Here is a 14,537-nt window from a genome sequence, read left to right on the forward strand (position 1 = left end):
ATGACAGAGACCAACAGCAACGCCCGGGAGGGATCGGCTGGTAATATGGCAACACGTGGCTCAATTGAGGAATTTAATGTCAATGAGCCAGGAGAATGGAGTGATTATTGTGACAGACTTAAGTTTTACCTCCGTGCTAATAGAATTACCAGTGCTGAGGAGCGAAGGGATACGTTCCTCAGTGTGTGCGGAAAGGCTACTTTTAAATTAGCAAAGAACCTTATCTCCCCGGCCACGCTTGAGTCAAAGACTTTTGAGGAATTGACTGCAGTGCTTGGGAACCATTTTGAGCCGGCGCCTTCACAATTGGCCTGCCGGCAGATGTTTTACCAGCGGTACCAGCAGAGTGGAGAGTCGGCGTCATCGTTTGTGGCCGCCTTGAGGGAACTCACCCGCTGTTGTGAGTTCCACGATCTGGAGGAGATGCTGAGGGATCGTTTTGTGTGTGGCCTGTGTGATGAGAGGCTGCAGAGGGAATTGGTTGCCAAGAAGTCTTTGACCTTCCAGGAAGCTTATGACTTTGTCATCTCCCAGGAGGGGGCAGACCACACAGTTCGAGAGCTCCGTGGTGGACAGGCGACTGGTGTGCATGCGGTGGAGACTGATGACACAGAGGAAGGCACGTCGGACGAGGTAACGGGGGGAGCATTGAAGGTGTTTCAGTCCTCCCGTCGGCAGCAAGGAAGTCGACAGCTTGATCACCGCCGACTGCTGGCCCAGTCGCCCCCAAGAGCTGTGGCAGTTGCGGAAAAGCACACGAACGACGGTTTTGCAGGTTCCGCAACGCCCAGTGTCGGAAGTGTAAGAGGATGGGCCATATTGCCCGAGTTTGTCGGGCTGGAGACCGAGTGCTGCAAGATGGAGTGGAGAGAGATCGAGGGACTGGAGATCGTTCAAGAGAGAGACTGGGGTGCTGGGGCTCAGAGCCTGAGATTGTGGGTCAGTGTTCTTCGACCCGTATTCAGCCCCAAAGTGATAGTGTACGGCCACCACCAAGGATCACAAAAGTGGTTCGCATAGAGGGGGTGCCCTGTGAACTGGAAGTGGACTCTGGGTCGGGGTTCACGATTGTTTCAGAGCCCACTTTCCGCAGTTTTTGCCCTCAAGCGGGCCGTGATTGTCTTCGGCCCCTAGATTTCTTTTTAAGAGACTTTAATCAGAATCCGGTGCCCGTCCTAGGTGTTGGGGATTTTCGCGTCCAGCACAGAAAATTTAAAGGCAAACTGCGAATTGTGGTTGCAGGGGGCCGGCGGCCGGACTTATTGGGGCGTGATTGGTTTGAGGCCTTCGGCATCCGCCTAGAGGGGGCCCACAGAATAGAGTCGGCACTGTCTTCTTTTGAGGCATTGTGCCAGGAGTTCGCAGCTGTTTTTGACAGACAATTGGGACGATACACAGGGCCACCGGTGTCCTTCGATCTGGACCCGGCTGTTTGCCCTATCCGACTGAAGCCGCGCCGTGTGCCCTTTGCATTGAAGCCGAGGATCGATGAAGAGTTGGACAAGCTTGTGGAGCAGGGGGTGCTGGAGCCCGTCTCGCATGCCCGCTGGGAGACCCCAATCGTGTGCCCCTTGAAGGCAAACGGCGCAGTACGGATCTGCGCGGATTACAAGTGCACTCTGAATAAGGCGCTGCAGCAAAATGCCTACCCGGTGCCAGTGGTAAGCCACGTGCTCGCGTCCCTGGCAGGGGGGCAGATTTTTGCAAAATTAGACTTGGCGCAGGCCTACCAACAGCTCCCGGTAGACGACGCCACAGCGGAGGCGCAGACAATTGTTACTCACCGGGGAGCATTAAGCGTTTGCAGTTTGGGGTCAGTGTGGCCCCAGGAATTTTTCAGGGACTGATGGAGCGACTACTTAAGGGAATCCCGGGGGTAATTCCCTATTTTGATGATATACTAGTTGCCGGGGTGTCCTCAGAGGAACTGATTTCCCGCCTCCGTGAAGTTCTGGCCCGCCTTGCAAAAGCTGGCCTTAAGGTTAAGCAGGAGAAGTGCTTCTTGGGAGTTCCCCAAGTAGAGTTCCTGGGGTTCCTGGTTGACGCCAAGGGTATCCATCCTACTTCTGCGAAAGTTACTGCCATCAGGAGTGCGCCAGCCCCACAGTCAAAGAAAGAGCTGCAGTCGTTCTTGGGGCTTCTCAATTTTTATCATGCCTTCCTTCCACATAAGGCGTCTATCGCGGAACCACTACATCGTCTGCTTGATGACCGGGGAACTTGGAAGTGGGGGCAGCGGGAAGCTGCGGCTTTCGCCGCAGTAAAGGACTTACTTTCGTCCGATAGTGTTCTTACCCATTTCCGTGAAGATCTGCCTTTGTCGTTGGCTTGTGATGCATCTCCTTACGGGATTGGAGCCGTGCTGAGCCACCGGTTACCGGATGGGCGGGAGGCTCCCATTGCTTATTTTTCTCGAACTTTGTCGTTGGCCAAGAGGAACTATGCCCAAATTGACCGGGAGGCTCTGGCATTGGTCGCAGGGGTAAAAAGTCCCATGATTATGTTTATGGGCGCCCGTTTGAGCTTGTGACTGACCACAAGCCGCTGCTGGGGTTGTTTGCGCCAGACCGTCAAACACTGCAGATCTTGTCAGCCCGCATGTTGCGGTGGGCCATGTTTTTGTCAGCCTACACGTATGAACTGGTGCATCAAGCGGGTAAGGCTCTGGGCCATGCAGACGCCCTCAGTCGGTTGCCATTGCCGGAGCCGGCTGAGGATCCATCGCCGGCCTATGGCGTTATGTCCTTGGAAGACCTGCCACAACCCCCTGTTAGTGTTGCAGATGTGGCTGCTTTTTCAGCCAAAGATCGCACTTTGGTGCGTGTTTTGGACTGGGTGTGGAGGGGGTGGCTGGAGGGCAAGGTCACAGAGGAATTCCAGCCATACGAGTCCCGGTGAGATGAACTGTCAGCTCATAAAGGGTGTCTATTGTGGGGGAGCCGGGTTGTGGTCCCCCCAAAGCTGCGACAGCGAGTGTTGGAAGCACTGCACGAGGGTCATCCGGGAATTGTAAGAATGAAGGCATTGGCTCGCAGCTACGTGTGGTGGCCGAAAATGGATGAGGCCATTGAAGAATGGGTGCGGAAGTGTTGTCCGTGCCAAGAATCAAGGCCAGCAATGCCTCAAGCCCCGGTGCACCCATGGGAAGTTACCAAGGAGCCATGGTCACGTTTACATGTGGACTTTGCAGGGCCTTTTCAGGGCCAGACATTCTTGATTGTGGTAGATTCACACTCCAAATGGTTGGAGGTTATACCAGTGACCCGCATGACCTCAGGTGTTGTTATACGGAACCTGCGAGCCTTGTTTGTGACGCACGGGCTGCCTGACACTCTTGTGTCAGATAATGGGGCACAGTTTACATCAACTGAGTTCAAGGATTTTATGGACGTTAATGGAATCCGCCATGTCACCTCGGCCCCATTCCACCCGTCTACAAATGGTCAAGCCGAAAGGATGGTGCGCACCACTAAGGACGCGCTGCGGCAGATAGTCTACGGAGATTGGCACCAGAGACTCTCATCCTTTTTACTATCACAGCATGTAACACCACACTCAACAACTGGGAGGAGCCCAGCAGAGTTACTGATGAGGAGGCGCCTGACGACCCGCTTAGATAGACTGCATCCGGATCGTGCGGCGGATCGGCCGCAGAAGGCTATCAAGGCACCTCGGGTTTTCCAACAGGGGGACCCTGTTTATACTAAGAACTATGGGTCCGGCCCTGCATGGATTCCAGCCACAGTTTCCAGGCCAACTGGCCCTGTGTCATACGAGGTTGAGGCAGACGGCGCAGGTAGTCTTCGCCGCCATGTCGACCAACTACGGCAGCGGTGGCCCGTCCAGGAGGATGAATTGTCCACAAGGGAAGTGGAGCAATTGCTGGGGCAGGTCAACAGAGAACCAGCAGTCACCCATCCCCCTGAGGCCGTTGAAGTCCAAATGGGGGACAGTGAGACAGGGCCGGTAGAGGCTGAGAGTGGAACCGAGCCACGGCTAGAAGTTGAAGAGACCCAGGCGGGGGGCAGCCCCCGGGAGTCCGAGCTCAGACGGTCCCAGAGGGTGCGAACCCGTCCGCAATATCTGAAGGACTATGACTGTGGGTTGGTACGGGGTGATGGGGGCCAAGTGTTTCATTGTGTGTGTCATGCTCGATGTTGTTGTTTTTATCCACAATCGGGTTGTTCTTGGCTAAGAGGGGAGGGGTGTTGTGTACTGAATTGCAGGCACAGCACAGTAACAGAGCAGCCAGGAAATAGTTAAAGGAGGTAGTGATTGCTTTTAATTAGCTTCACCTGGGTTGGCTATGCTAGCCCAAGTGCCTATATATAGCAGCAGGGTTTGTGTTTGTGTGTGTCTTTTACTTGCTTGCTGCCATGAATAAATATGTTACTATTCTATCACTGGCTGAACTCACTTTATAACACTCGGTTTAAAGGGAGCATTGACCCTCTTGGAGGTGGCACAAAGAACTGCCCATTGAGAGAGTAATGAAGATTGGATCGGGTGGAAGGGAGAGAGGGAGGAGGGGGCGAGGGGCCATCCCAAGCCATGCAAAAACCTTGCAGAAGCGCATCCAGGGAAGCAAAGCCTAGGTGCAGGGATATGCCCAGACAAAGACCGAGCAGCTGGCAGAGCACACGGAGCGCCGCTCCTGTACTGCGCCGTGCAGCACCTGTCCAGCCCCAGGAGCAGCACCAGCAGCCCAGACACCAGGGCTCTACCCTGGCTGCTCGGGAACAGTTCCAGCAGACGAGGCGGGAGGAGAGCGCCCGCGGCCAGAGCTACATGGCGAGTGGTGAAGGCGGATCCAGATTGAGCCCTTAGCAAAGCTGCCCATCCCCTCCGTCCACCCACTCACTTGGCGCAACAGCCTACTACAGCTCTGTCTCCAAGCCGGCATTCGCCTTGGCTTCGCAGAGGGCATGGAGCCGCAATGGCAGTGCCCGCGCATGAGCATCCCAGTGGGGGTGCGACCACCCACGGCAATGTCACCCCCCTCAGGAATGGAACCCGGGGCTGACTGCTCCCCCACCCCAACCCTATGCCACTGCCCACAATCCAGTGCTGTGGGGTTCTGGGGTAGTGGAGACCCCCAGCATCCACACTCAAAGATCTGAGGCTTTGGGGGAAAGGGATATTGCATCCTGAAACCACAGTAGGGGAGAGTACCCAAATCTTGCTTGCGGGTTTCCCACAGAAATCTGGTCAAACACTATGAGAACAGGATACTGGAGGAGCTGACCATTGGCCTGATCCAACAGGGTTCTCCTCACGTCCTTAGGGAGGGGCTCCCTCAAGATGATGCAACAAGAGAGCCTCTGCCAGTCAGTGTAAACAGTCCTGAACAAGGTATACCAGCTTTCTATGGTGCTGTGCTCCCACACCACACAGCTCTTCAGCTTCCTGCTACCAATCTCTGCTAAACGTCATTATGAATCTGTGGAGCTAATTCACACATCACTAATGCCTTTTCTCTTAATTCCAGGCTGAGGGCATCCTAGTTCAAAACCTGTGCAATGATGCCTCTTGTTTCTCATTCGTGCCTCTGCCCCCAGGCCACTATCTTTTGTACAGTCTCCAAGATATGCTATTATGTCTCACCTCCCCTTTTCGTGCATACTTCAAGCAGTTGGTGGAGATATATTTGAAGGGAAAACGTGCACATTGCAACCTTTTAACTGCTGTAAATTAGCTAGGGAGTTGGCCTAAATAACTTTCAGGATCCTCCTCCCTCAATTCTATGGGCTGCATTCAACTGAATCCTCAAGAATGGCGAAGATGGGAAGGAGGGGGAAATGAGCAAACTCATAATAAAATAAGATAAAGGAGAGCTGGACAGTGGGCAGCACTCTGAGGTGACCCCGACCACTGGTCCTGCTAGCTAGGGATGATGGGAGTTGTAGCCTAACAACAGCTGGAGGCCCATGTTTGAGAGACCCTGATGTAGACGATGAAGAAGTCCAAAGTAGAAAGTAAGAAATACAATATAATCTAATGAAGACAAATAAATAGAATTCTACATTCAAAGATGCAGCAAAAAAATAAATAAATAACGTTAATGGGTGCCATTTCTTTAAAAATCAGTGTCATGGACCTTATCTAAGCATATCTCAATCCTAGCTCTCTTGCCTTTTCCCACCAGGTGTTGCTCACTCACCTGGCTGTCTCCCGAGGCACCTCTTCACTTCCCTGATGCCCACTTGCTTAGTCTTCCTATTTTCCCATGGGGCATGAGGGGCCAAGCAGAATGGCTCCATTGTTGAATGGGCAGAGCACTTGGCCAATCAGGGACTGGAAGAAAGCAAATCGGGGAAGTTCTGGAATGTTCCGCATCACAGAGGAAGATGGTTGAGGCTGTTGACAGAGGGATCCCAGGTGGAGAGAAAACAAGTGCAACGGGGTGCCATAACATCCCAAAAGGAGCAATATGAGGCAGAGGAATGTTACTACTACATAGTCAGATTCTAAATTGTATCCTCAAGCCTTTAAAAAGTGTTTTATACTGTACATTAGTGTTACATACATGTTTTAAACAAATAAATGTCACATTTATGTTTTGCATCAGGAGATGGAATTTGAACACTAGGTCTTCAATATAATTTTTAATCATGTGTATATTTTGATAGCAGAAAGAACAGTGAACCCCCAAAGAAATGGAACTGCTCTAAATAGTCAGAGTTAAATGTAAAAGAATTGGCATTATAATAACAACTCTGTGGTGTTGAAAATCTGGAGCACCAGGGGAACTCACTCTGAGGCTCAGCACCTGATTAAAAATAAATCCTCTTTTACAGAGCTCCTGAAGGTGCAGGAGTCCTACCATCCAATGCACACAGCACCTTAGCTGTAGTTGAAGCTGTTTCTGAGATGTATGTTTGGTTGAAAACACAATATTTACTGTATTTTTTCCCCTCAATCTCCGCTCCAGAAAGTTAATTGAACTTACCAGCTTTGGGAATGGGAAAGGAAGCTCTTTCCGTTGGAAGAGTAAAATTGCAAATGGAAATATATAAGCCGAAATCACATTTCTGTATTTGGGTTATGGCCACACTGGTCATAAGGCAAATGAGGAGTAGAACCCAAAGTGCAACCTGGGTTGTAAGCAGCAGAAGAGCACCTAGGAGTAGCCAGGCTGGAGGAGGAAGTGAGTTGGGGGAGGGGTTAGCAGCCTGCAGCAGTTCTATGCAGCTGATTGCAACTTCTGAGAGCTCATGACCAGGAGCTCGTGACCTTGAAGATGTATAAAGATACCCCTTTAGTGCCAATGAGAACATTTAGGGGCTCTGGATGTGTCTGAAACTGGGAAGGAATGAGTCTCTGCTTTGGGGGCTACTATGTTTGCACTTTCAGGCACCTACGTGAAACAGAAAACAAAAAGTTATGGTTATTGTGCTTTCCCAGTGCGAGTCAAAGGGAGGGTTGAAACTTACATTTTCCAAATATTGCTTCAGATTTTGGATCCAAGGTGAGCCACCTTCCCTGGATCCAAGGTTCTGAATTGGGCACTGGAGCAAGAAGGGGGGGAGGGTCTCGCTCAGCCCTACTGGTTAACTATATAAATCCATTGATGGACACACACACACACACACACACACACACACACGGGAAAGAAAATAATGTCACAGTGATGATGGATCTATGTCTATTGGTCAAATAAACAGGCTCATGCATTTGCCTACTCAGAGGTTAGGCTTATTGCAGGATTGCAGCTTTGATATTATGTACTGGGGTGTTCTCACAGGTGTTTTTTGTTTTTGTTGTTTTTTGTACATGAACATTTTATTGCTTCCAACTCTCCTGTGATCAGAAGACAGGTGAAGGAGCACCTTTATAAGGTCTGTGCTCCAATGAAGGGAACATACTAGATAAAAAGGGGCCGTCTTTAAGTTGCTATTTTACAAATCTGCAACGTTTTAGTGTCTCCCTGGTGATGAGTCACTCTCTGGAAACCTTTGAAAGGGATAATCTAGACACTAATTTCTTCTTTCTGGTTGTGCTTTTTGCAGGACTTTATAAACTACGAAGGAGATAAGTTTAAGAAACACTTCTGAATAGGACTAAGGAAGAATAAGAAAAAACTGAATGGATTGGAAGGGCTTGATGGTTCAGCAGATCTTGAAGTGTGAGTTTGTAAATAAATATTCTTAATGCCTTCATTGCAGACAGTCTCCCAGAAATCCATTTTCATTTGTCAACTTTTTATTTGTCAATATGGTCTAGAAACGTATCTCTTGTCACTTTTGTTTGCACTCAGATTTCGAAACTTTCCCATGTTAGTTCAGGCACAGGGATCTGCTCTTCATTATGCATGGACCTAGCTTAATCCATTAACTTCAATAGGTCTGATTAGAATTAGCATTGAATACCACCTATGATTTGTTTCGTTTCAAGTAGATGGCAAGTGGAAGCCAATGGGTTTTCTTTGGGGGTGGGGGAGGTTAACTGATAGTGGTTTGTTTGGAGAGAAACAAAACATGGGTCTGGGTTCACACTTTATAAAAAGCCAGACACTGGTTTGTTTCTGGCTTGTTTCCTCTGCTAACAAGAGCAACATTCTAAAACATTGGGTTTTTAGTTTTAAAAATTGTAAAGGGGGTGCAAGGGGGGATATTTAATAGCTGCAAGACATTTAGTGACCATTTGAAACTGTTATCATTGATTGCTTACCGGTAGTTTGCTCAGGAGCTCTTGGTGAGAAACGTTTCTTGGTGAGAAACGTATCTCCGCAATGTTCCTGAATACATATACCTGTATTTATTGCTCCAACGAAGAAAATAAAGCCGACATTTAGTTTGAATTGATTTGTGCTGCCTTTTTTTTCAGATTCTGGGATACTGAGATGAAGCAGCCCAGCGCATCACCAGAGGACAGGATCACACTTCAAAATGACCTTAACAGATTAGAGAACTGGGCCAGAGCAAACAAGATGAATTTTAACAGGGAGAAATGCAAAGCAGTACATGTGAAAAGGATCTAGGAGTCTTGCTAGACCACAAACTTGACATGAGTCAACAGTGTGATGCAGCAGCTAAAAAAGCCAATGCAATTCTGGGCTGCATCAATAGGAGTATAGCGTCTAGATCAAGGGAGGTAATAGTACCACTATATTCTGCTCTGGTCAGACCTCACCTGGAATACTGTGTCCAGTTCTGGGCACCACAGTTCAAGAAGGATGCTGTCAGGCTTCACTTGCCTTTGATGTTGCTCATGAGAAACGACCAGCTCCAGCGGTGAGCTAAAAAGCTGTTTATTAATCATTAAGAGTTACAGAGTGTTGAAATCATGACTGCTCCATTACTTTCAGTTTCCTGGACTGCTATCTTCCCGCGCGTGCCAGCAGAGCCAGCCTCTCAGCCCTCTGATATGATATTGACGCCTCCGCCTCCCCCTCTGCTCCCCCACTTGTCTGCTACCGACAGTGTGTGACATTTCTCCCTCTTCGGGAGACGTATCCTGGTGGGGGCTGGTAGAGTCAGATGAATCTGTAGAGATTATGGGCAACTGCTCTCGATATCCCAACAACTCCCTTTTACTGGCTGAAATGCTATCTTTTCTCTCCTCTGCAGTTTCCCCCTTTCTCTCCCCCCACTCCTCCTGAGCCATCCCTCTTTCCCTGACATATACTGACAAGCTGGAACGTGTCCAGAAGAGGGCAACCAAAATGGTCAAAGGCCTGGAAACAATGCCTTATGAGGAACGGCTTAGGGAGATGGGTATGTTTAGCCTGGAGAAGAGAAGGTTAAGGGGTGATATGATAGCCATGTTCAAATATATAAAAGGATGTCATATAGAGGAGGGAGAAAGGTTGTTTTCTGCTGCTCCAGAGAAGCAGACACGGGGCAATGGAATTGAAAGATACTCGGAGTCGAGTGTGAATTTCATGCTCTTTATTCAGCTCATAGTAGTGAGGAATGTAGTTCCCCCAAAACGTTTGCTTTATATACACTATTTACACAATGGGCCCCACGTGATTGGCTAATTCAGGGATACTCCTGTATGCCAATCAGAGTGCAGATTCACTTCCACCTGGAGCTGGATTGGGTGGCTCCTGTGGACCAATCAGACTGCTGCAATCTCAATCCTATTGTTCTGGGACCAGTCAGACTGCTGCAATCTCAATCCTATTGTTCTAGGACCAATCAGCCTGCTGCAGTTTGGATCCTATTCAACTCAGTACATAACACCCCTCCCCTCTAAGTTCCAGTAGTGCCTGGGAGGTTGCATCCATAGTCCTCAAGGTACGCTGGTCGCCTACGTGTGCGTTGCAGCCTGGGCTGTTCCCTGGCCAGGGGTTCTGGTTCTGGCTCGTGTTCCGAGGCTGCTGGTTGTGACGGGGCTGTTTGGTCTGGCGCAACCAACTCGCTCTGTCGTGGCTCTGGTTCTGGTGCCCTTTCGGCCTCGCGGGTCCTCTCAGTATTTACTGATTCTGCCTCCCCTGCCAGCCCCTCCTGCTCTACGGGTCTCAATGCCCCACTGTTCCCTTGGGACTCCTCTGACCTGTCCTCCTCCTGGTTTTCTCCTGGGAATCGTCGCCGTAGCTGGTCGCAGTGACGGCGCCAGCAGTGCCCCCCCTCTGTTAGCACCTCGTATGACACGGGGCCTGTCACCCTGGTGACTGTGGCGGGTACCCATGCCGGGCCTGCCCCAAAATTCTTTGCGTACACTGGATCCTGGGCCACAAAGGTCCGGGGGTTCCTGCCTTCACCCACCACTACCTCATCCTGAGCTCTGTCGGGGTGGAGGCGGTCCAGTCTGATTGCAAGGCGCCGGCCCATTAGTAGTTCAGCGGGGCTCCGGCCAGTCGTTGAGCTGGGGGTGCTGTGCTGTGCTAGAAGGAATGTGGCAAGGCGGTTGTAGAGAAGTTTTCCCCCACCGCTTGCCGCCGTATATGGTTGTTGGCGTTTTCCCCCACCCCTTTCAGTAGCAAGTAGGGGGAAATGTAGGGTTTCCTCACTCCCCCGCCTCCAGTTATCCCAGCCACCGGCGTCCGGAGTGAGGAAAAATCCCCTTTTTTAGAGCAAACAGGAGACAAGAACAGGAGTTCTCTAAAACATCTTTTAATTAAAGGTTAGCAAAACACAAAAGGCACAATTTCCAAAAAAACAAGGCACATGCTTAAAAACAACAAAACATTCTAATTAACTAGGCTAGACTAGACTAGATACACATACTTAATCCCTCTCCCTCAGGCAGGGTTTGATACTTAACTGCTTTAGCATCTGAATGAGCTGGCAAAAGTCCTTAGTTGTTCCCCCAAACCATAATAGGCTAGTAGGTGTGAGAAAGTCCTTCGACGCCTCAGCTCTTCAGCAGCAATCTTCCGGCAGTAGGCAAAGCTCCAAGCTCCAAAGCTAAGCCCTTAGCTCCTAGCTCCCCCTTTGCATGACACAGCCCAGCATAGATAAGGGTTTAACCCACGTGGACCCTCTATTCAGTATCCAATAGAGGACCTGGCCTCTGATCCCGTTAGCCAATTACTGCCCTTAGGTCGTTAGTCTCAGCTGTCACAGATGAAAGGGCAGCTGTGAGTCTGGGCTGTTACCTCCTTGATTACTCATCCACTTAATGAACACCAGCTGGCCCTTGCCTAGTTCTCATCAGGGCCAGGGTGCCTCTCTGGAGCCAAGACTTACATACCTCCAGTGATCTACTGATTGTACAGACCTTAAAGACAACTCCTTTACATTCCCAAAGGGCATTCTCCCATGGTACAGCGATACCCACAATTCTGATTACCCAGAGGTCTTTATTTCCAGAACCAAAGATTTGGTATTTCACTACAGCGGTACTCCCAGTCCCCTTGCGTCATGCGGCGTAGGTTGTCCTTGGTGGTCCGCACCATGCGCTCTGCTTGGCCATTGGTGGCAGGGTGGAATGGTGCTGAGCGGATGTGGCGGATGGCATTCTGCGCTGTGAAGGTCTGGAATTCTTCTGACGTAAATGCGGTTCTGTTGTCTGAGACGAGAGTGTCAGGGAGTCCATGGGTTGCAAACAGCCTGCGTAGTACCCGGATGGCTGCGGATGTAGAAGTGGATGGTACCAGTGCGACTTCCAGCCATTTGGTGTAGGAGTCCACCACTATGAAGAATGTTTTCCCCTGGAAGGGGCCCGCGAAGTCCATGTGCAGGCGTGACCATGGTGCTCGGGCGGACTCCCAGGACTGCACTGGGGACCTTGGGGGATCTGGGCGGGATTCTTGGCAGGCCTGGCAGTGTTTGACCCAGGTCTCTATCTCTCCGTCAATCCCTGGCCACCATACATAACTCCTGCTGAGGGCCTTCATTCTTACTACCCCTGGGTGTGTCTCGTGAAGGGCTGCAAGGACCCTTTTGCGAAGGGGTTCAGGAACGACGACCCTGCTTCCCCATAACAGGCACCCCTTGTGGGCCGACAGTTCATGTTTACGGGTTGTGTAGCCAGCGAATTCTGGCCCGGGGCTGCTGCTGGGCCATCCCCTCCACACCCAGTCCAGGACCCGGGAGATGACCCTATCTTTCTTGGAATGGTGTGCAACTTCTTGTGCCTGGATAGGGCGGTCGGGAAGCAACTCCAGGCTCATAACCTCTTGTGCGGGTGCTGGGTCGGGGCCTGTTTCTGGTAGTGGTAGCCTGCTGAGGGCGTCTGCGTGGCCCATCGCTTTCCCAGGGCGGTGAATCAGTGCATACTGGTAGCTGGCAAGGAAAATTGACCACCTGAGGACACGAGGAGACAGCACTTGGGGGGTCTGCTTTTCGGGGGCAAACAAACCAAGCAACGGCTTGTGATCAGTCACCACGGTAAAGGGCCGCCCGTACAAGAAATCATGGAATTTTTTTACTCCCTTCACGATTGCCAGACCTTCCTTTTTGATTTGCAAGTAGTTCCGCTCGGCTGCGGTGAGTGTCTGGGAAAAGTATGCCACTGGCACCTCTCTTCCATCTGGGAGTTGGTGTCCAAGGACAGCGCCGATGCCGTAGGGTGAGGCGTCGCATGCTAGCACCACCGGCAGCCTCTCATCGAAGTGTGCCAAGACAGAGTTTGAGACGAGCAAGTCCTTGACTGCCTGGAATGCGGCCTCCTGGTGCTGGCCCCACACCCAAGGGGCCCGCTTGTCCAGGAGTCTGTGTAGGGGCTCTGCTACTGCTGCCTTATGGGGAAGGAAGGCATGGTAAAAGTTCAATAGCCCCAAGAAGGCCTGAAGTTCAGTCTTGCCCTTGGGCGCTGGGGCATCACAAATGGCCTGTACCTTGTCCCCAGTCGGATGGACCCCTTCTGCATCCACCATAAATCCCAGAAAGTCCACCTGAGGCACTCCTAGTAGACACTTTTCCCTCTTCACCTTGAGACCCGCCATCTGGAAACGGTGCAGAACGGTGCGAAGGCGGTCCTCAAACTCCACTGCCGTTGGCCCGGCAATCAACACATCATCGAAGAAGGGGGTGACACCAGGAATCCCTTTAAGCAGCGAGTCCATTAGATTCTGGAATATGCCTGGTGCCACGCTGACACCGAATTGCAGACGCTTTACCTTGAACGCTCCCCTGTGCGTCACAATCGTCTGTGCCTCTGCTGTGGCTTCATCTACTGGCAGCTGTTGATAGGCTTGGGCCAAGTCCAGCTTGCCATAAAAATTTGACCCAGCCAGGGTGGCGAGGACATGGCTGACCACTGGCACTGTGTATGCGTGGGCCATGAGGGCCTTGTTTATGGTACATTTGTAGTCTGCGCAGATGCGGACCGAACCATTAGGCTTGACGGGTGTGACAATCGGGGTTTCCCATGTGGCATTAGGCACAGGCTCCAGCACTCCTTGCTCCACGAGCCGGTCCAATTCCTCGTCTATACGGGGTTTCAGGGCGAACGGGACACGACGGGCCTTGAGCCTGATAGGTCGTACTGCGGGGTCCAGCTGTAGGGCAATAGGGGGGCCCATATACTGTCCCAATTTCCCATCAAAAACCGCCGGAAACTCCTTGCATATGGCGTCCACATCCACTTGTAAGCTAGTGCGGTTTACCCCGGTGACGGCTAGCCCCAGTGGTCCAAACCATGCCAATCCCAGTAAGCTAACGTAGGAGCCCTTGACCACGAGCAATTCCAGTTGCCGCGTCCGCCCTCGATATTGCACCCTCAAGGTCCCCACCCCCATTGTGGGGACCTTACGTTTCTGGAAGTCCCGGAGGGTGAATGGGGCTGGCCTCTGATTTGAAATGAACAGACGTGTTTTAGCTTTGCTCTTGTAAATAGCTTGCTCAATAAATTAGCTTAGTTTTTTTAAGCTGCCTGCCTCCGGAGCGTTCTTTCTCATTAGCATCAATCAAGCCCTACCTGACAGCATGCCCACACTCCTTGCCTGTTGCTTGTGAGAGTTATCTTTTGGATCGGCTGTGAAGAGGTGAGATGAGCTCGGAGGAGGCGCGATTGCTTGCTGCTGGGGAGCAGCTGAACGTTCTCCAGAGACGTGTGGAGGCTTTGGAGAAATTAATTGGGCAAAGATACGAGGAGCTGAAAGGAACCCAGCAGCAATTGGCAGCGGTCCAGGCACGGAACGGTGA

General features: G+C 51.2%; 1 protein-coding gene and 1 pseudogene across 1 annotated transcript; one reads left to right on the plus strand and one right to left on the minus strand.

Moving 5' to 3' along the window:
• Positions 1-4,827, plus strand: LOC117052622 (annotated as a pseudogene).
• Positions 4,828-11,815: 6,988 nt separating this feature from the next.
• Positions 11,816-14,071, minus strand: LOC117052649 (uncharacterized protein K02A2.6-like; the record flags this gene model as incomplete). The annotated part of the gene is made up of 1 exon (XM_033159655.1): positions 11,816-14,071. A coding segment is annotated over one exon (2,256 nt), but the record flags the coding sequence as incomplete, so codon positions are not given.
• Between the last annotated feature and the right edge of the window lie 466 nt (positions 14,072-14,537).

The sequence above is a fragment of the Lacerta agilis genome, chromosome 9 (genome assembly GCF_009819535.1).
Source record: "Lacerta agilis isolate rLacAgi1 chromosome 9, rLacAgi1.pri, whole genome shotgun sequence".
Taxonomy (NCBI): domain Eukaryota; kingdom Metazoa; phylum Chordata; class Lepidosauria; order Squamata; family Lacertidae; genus Lacerta; species Lacerta agilis.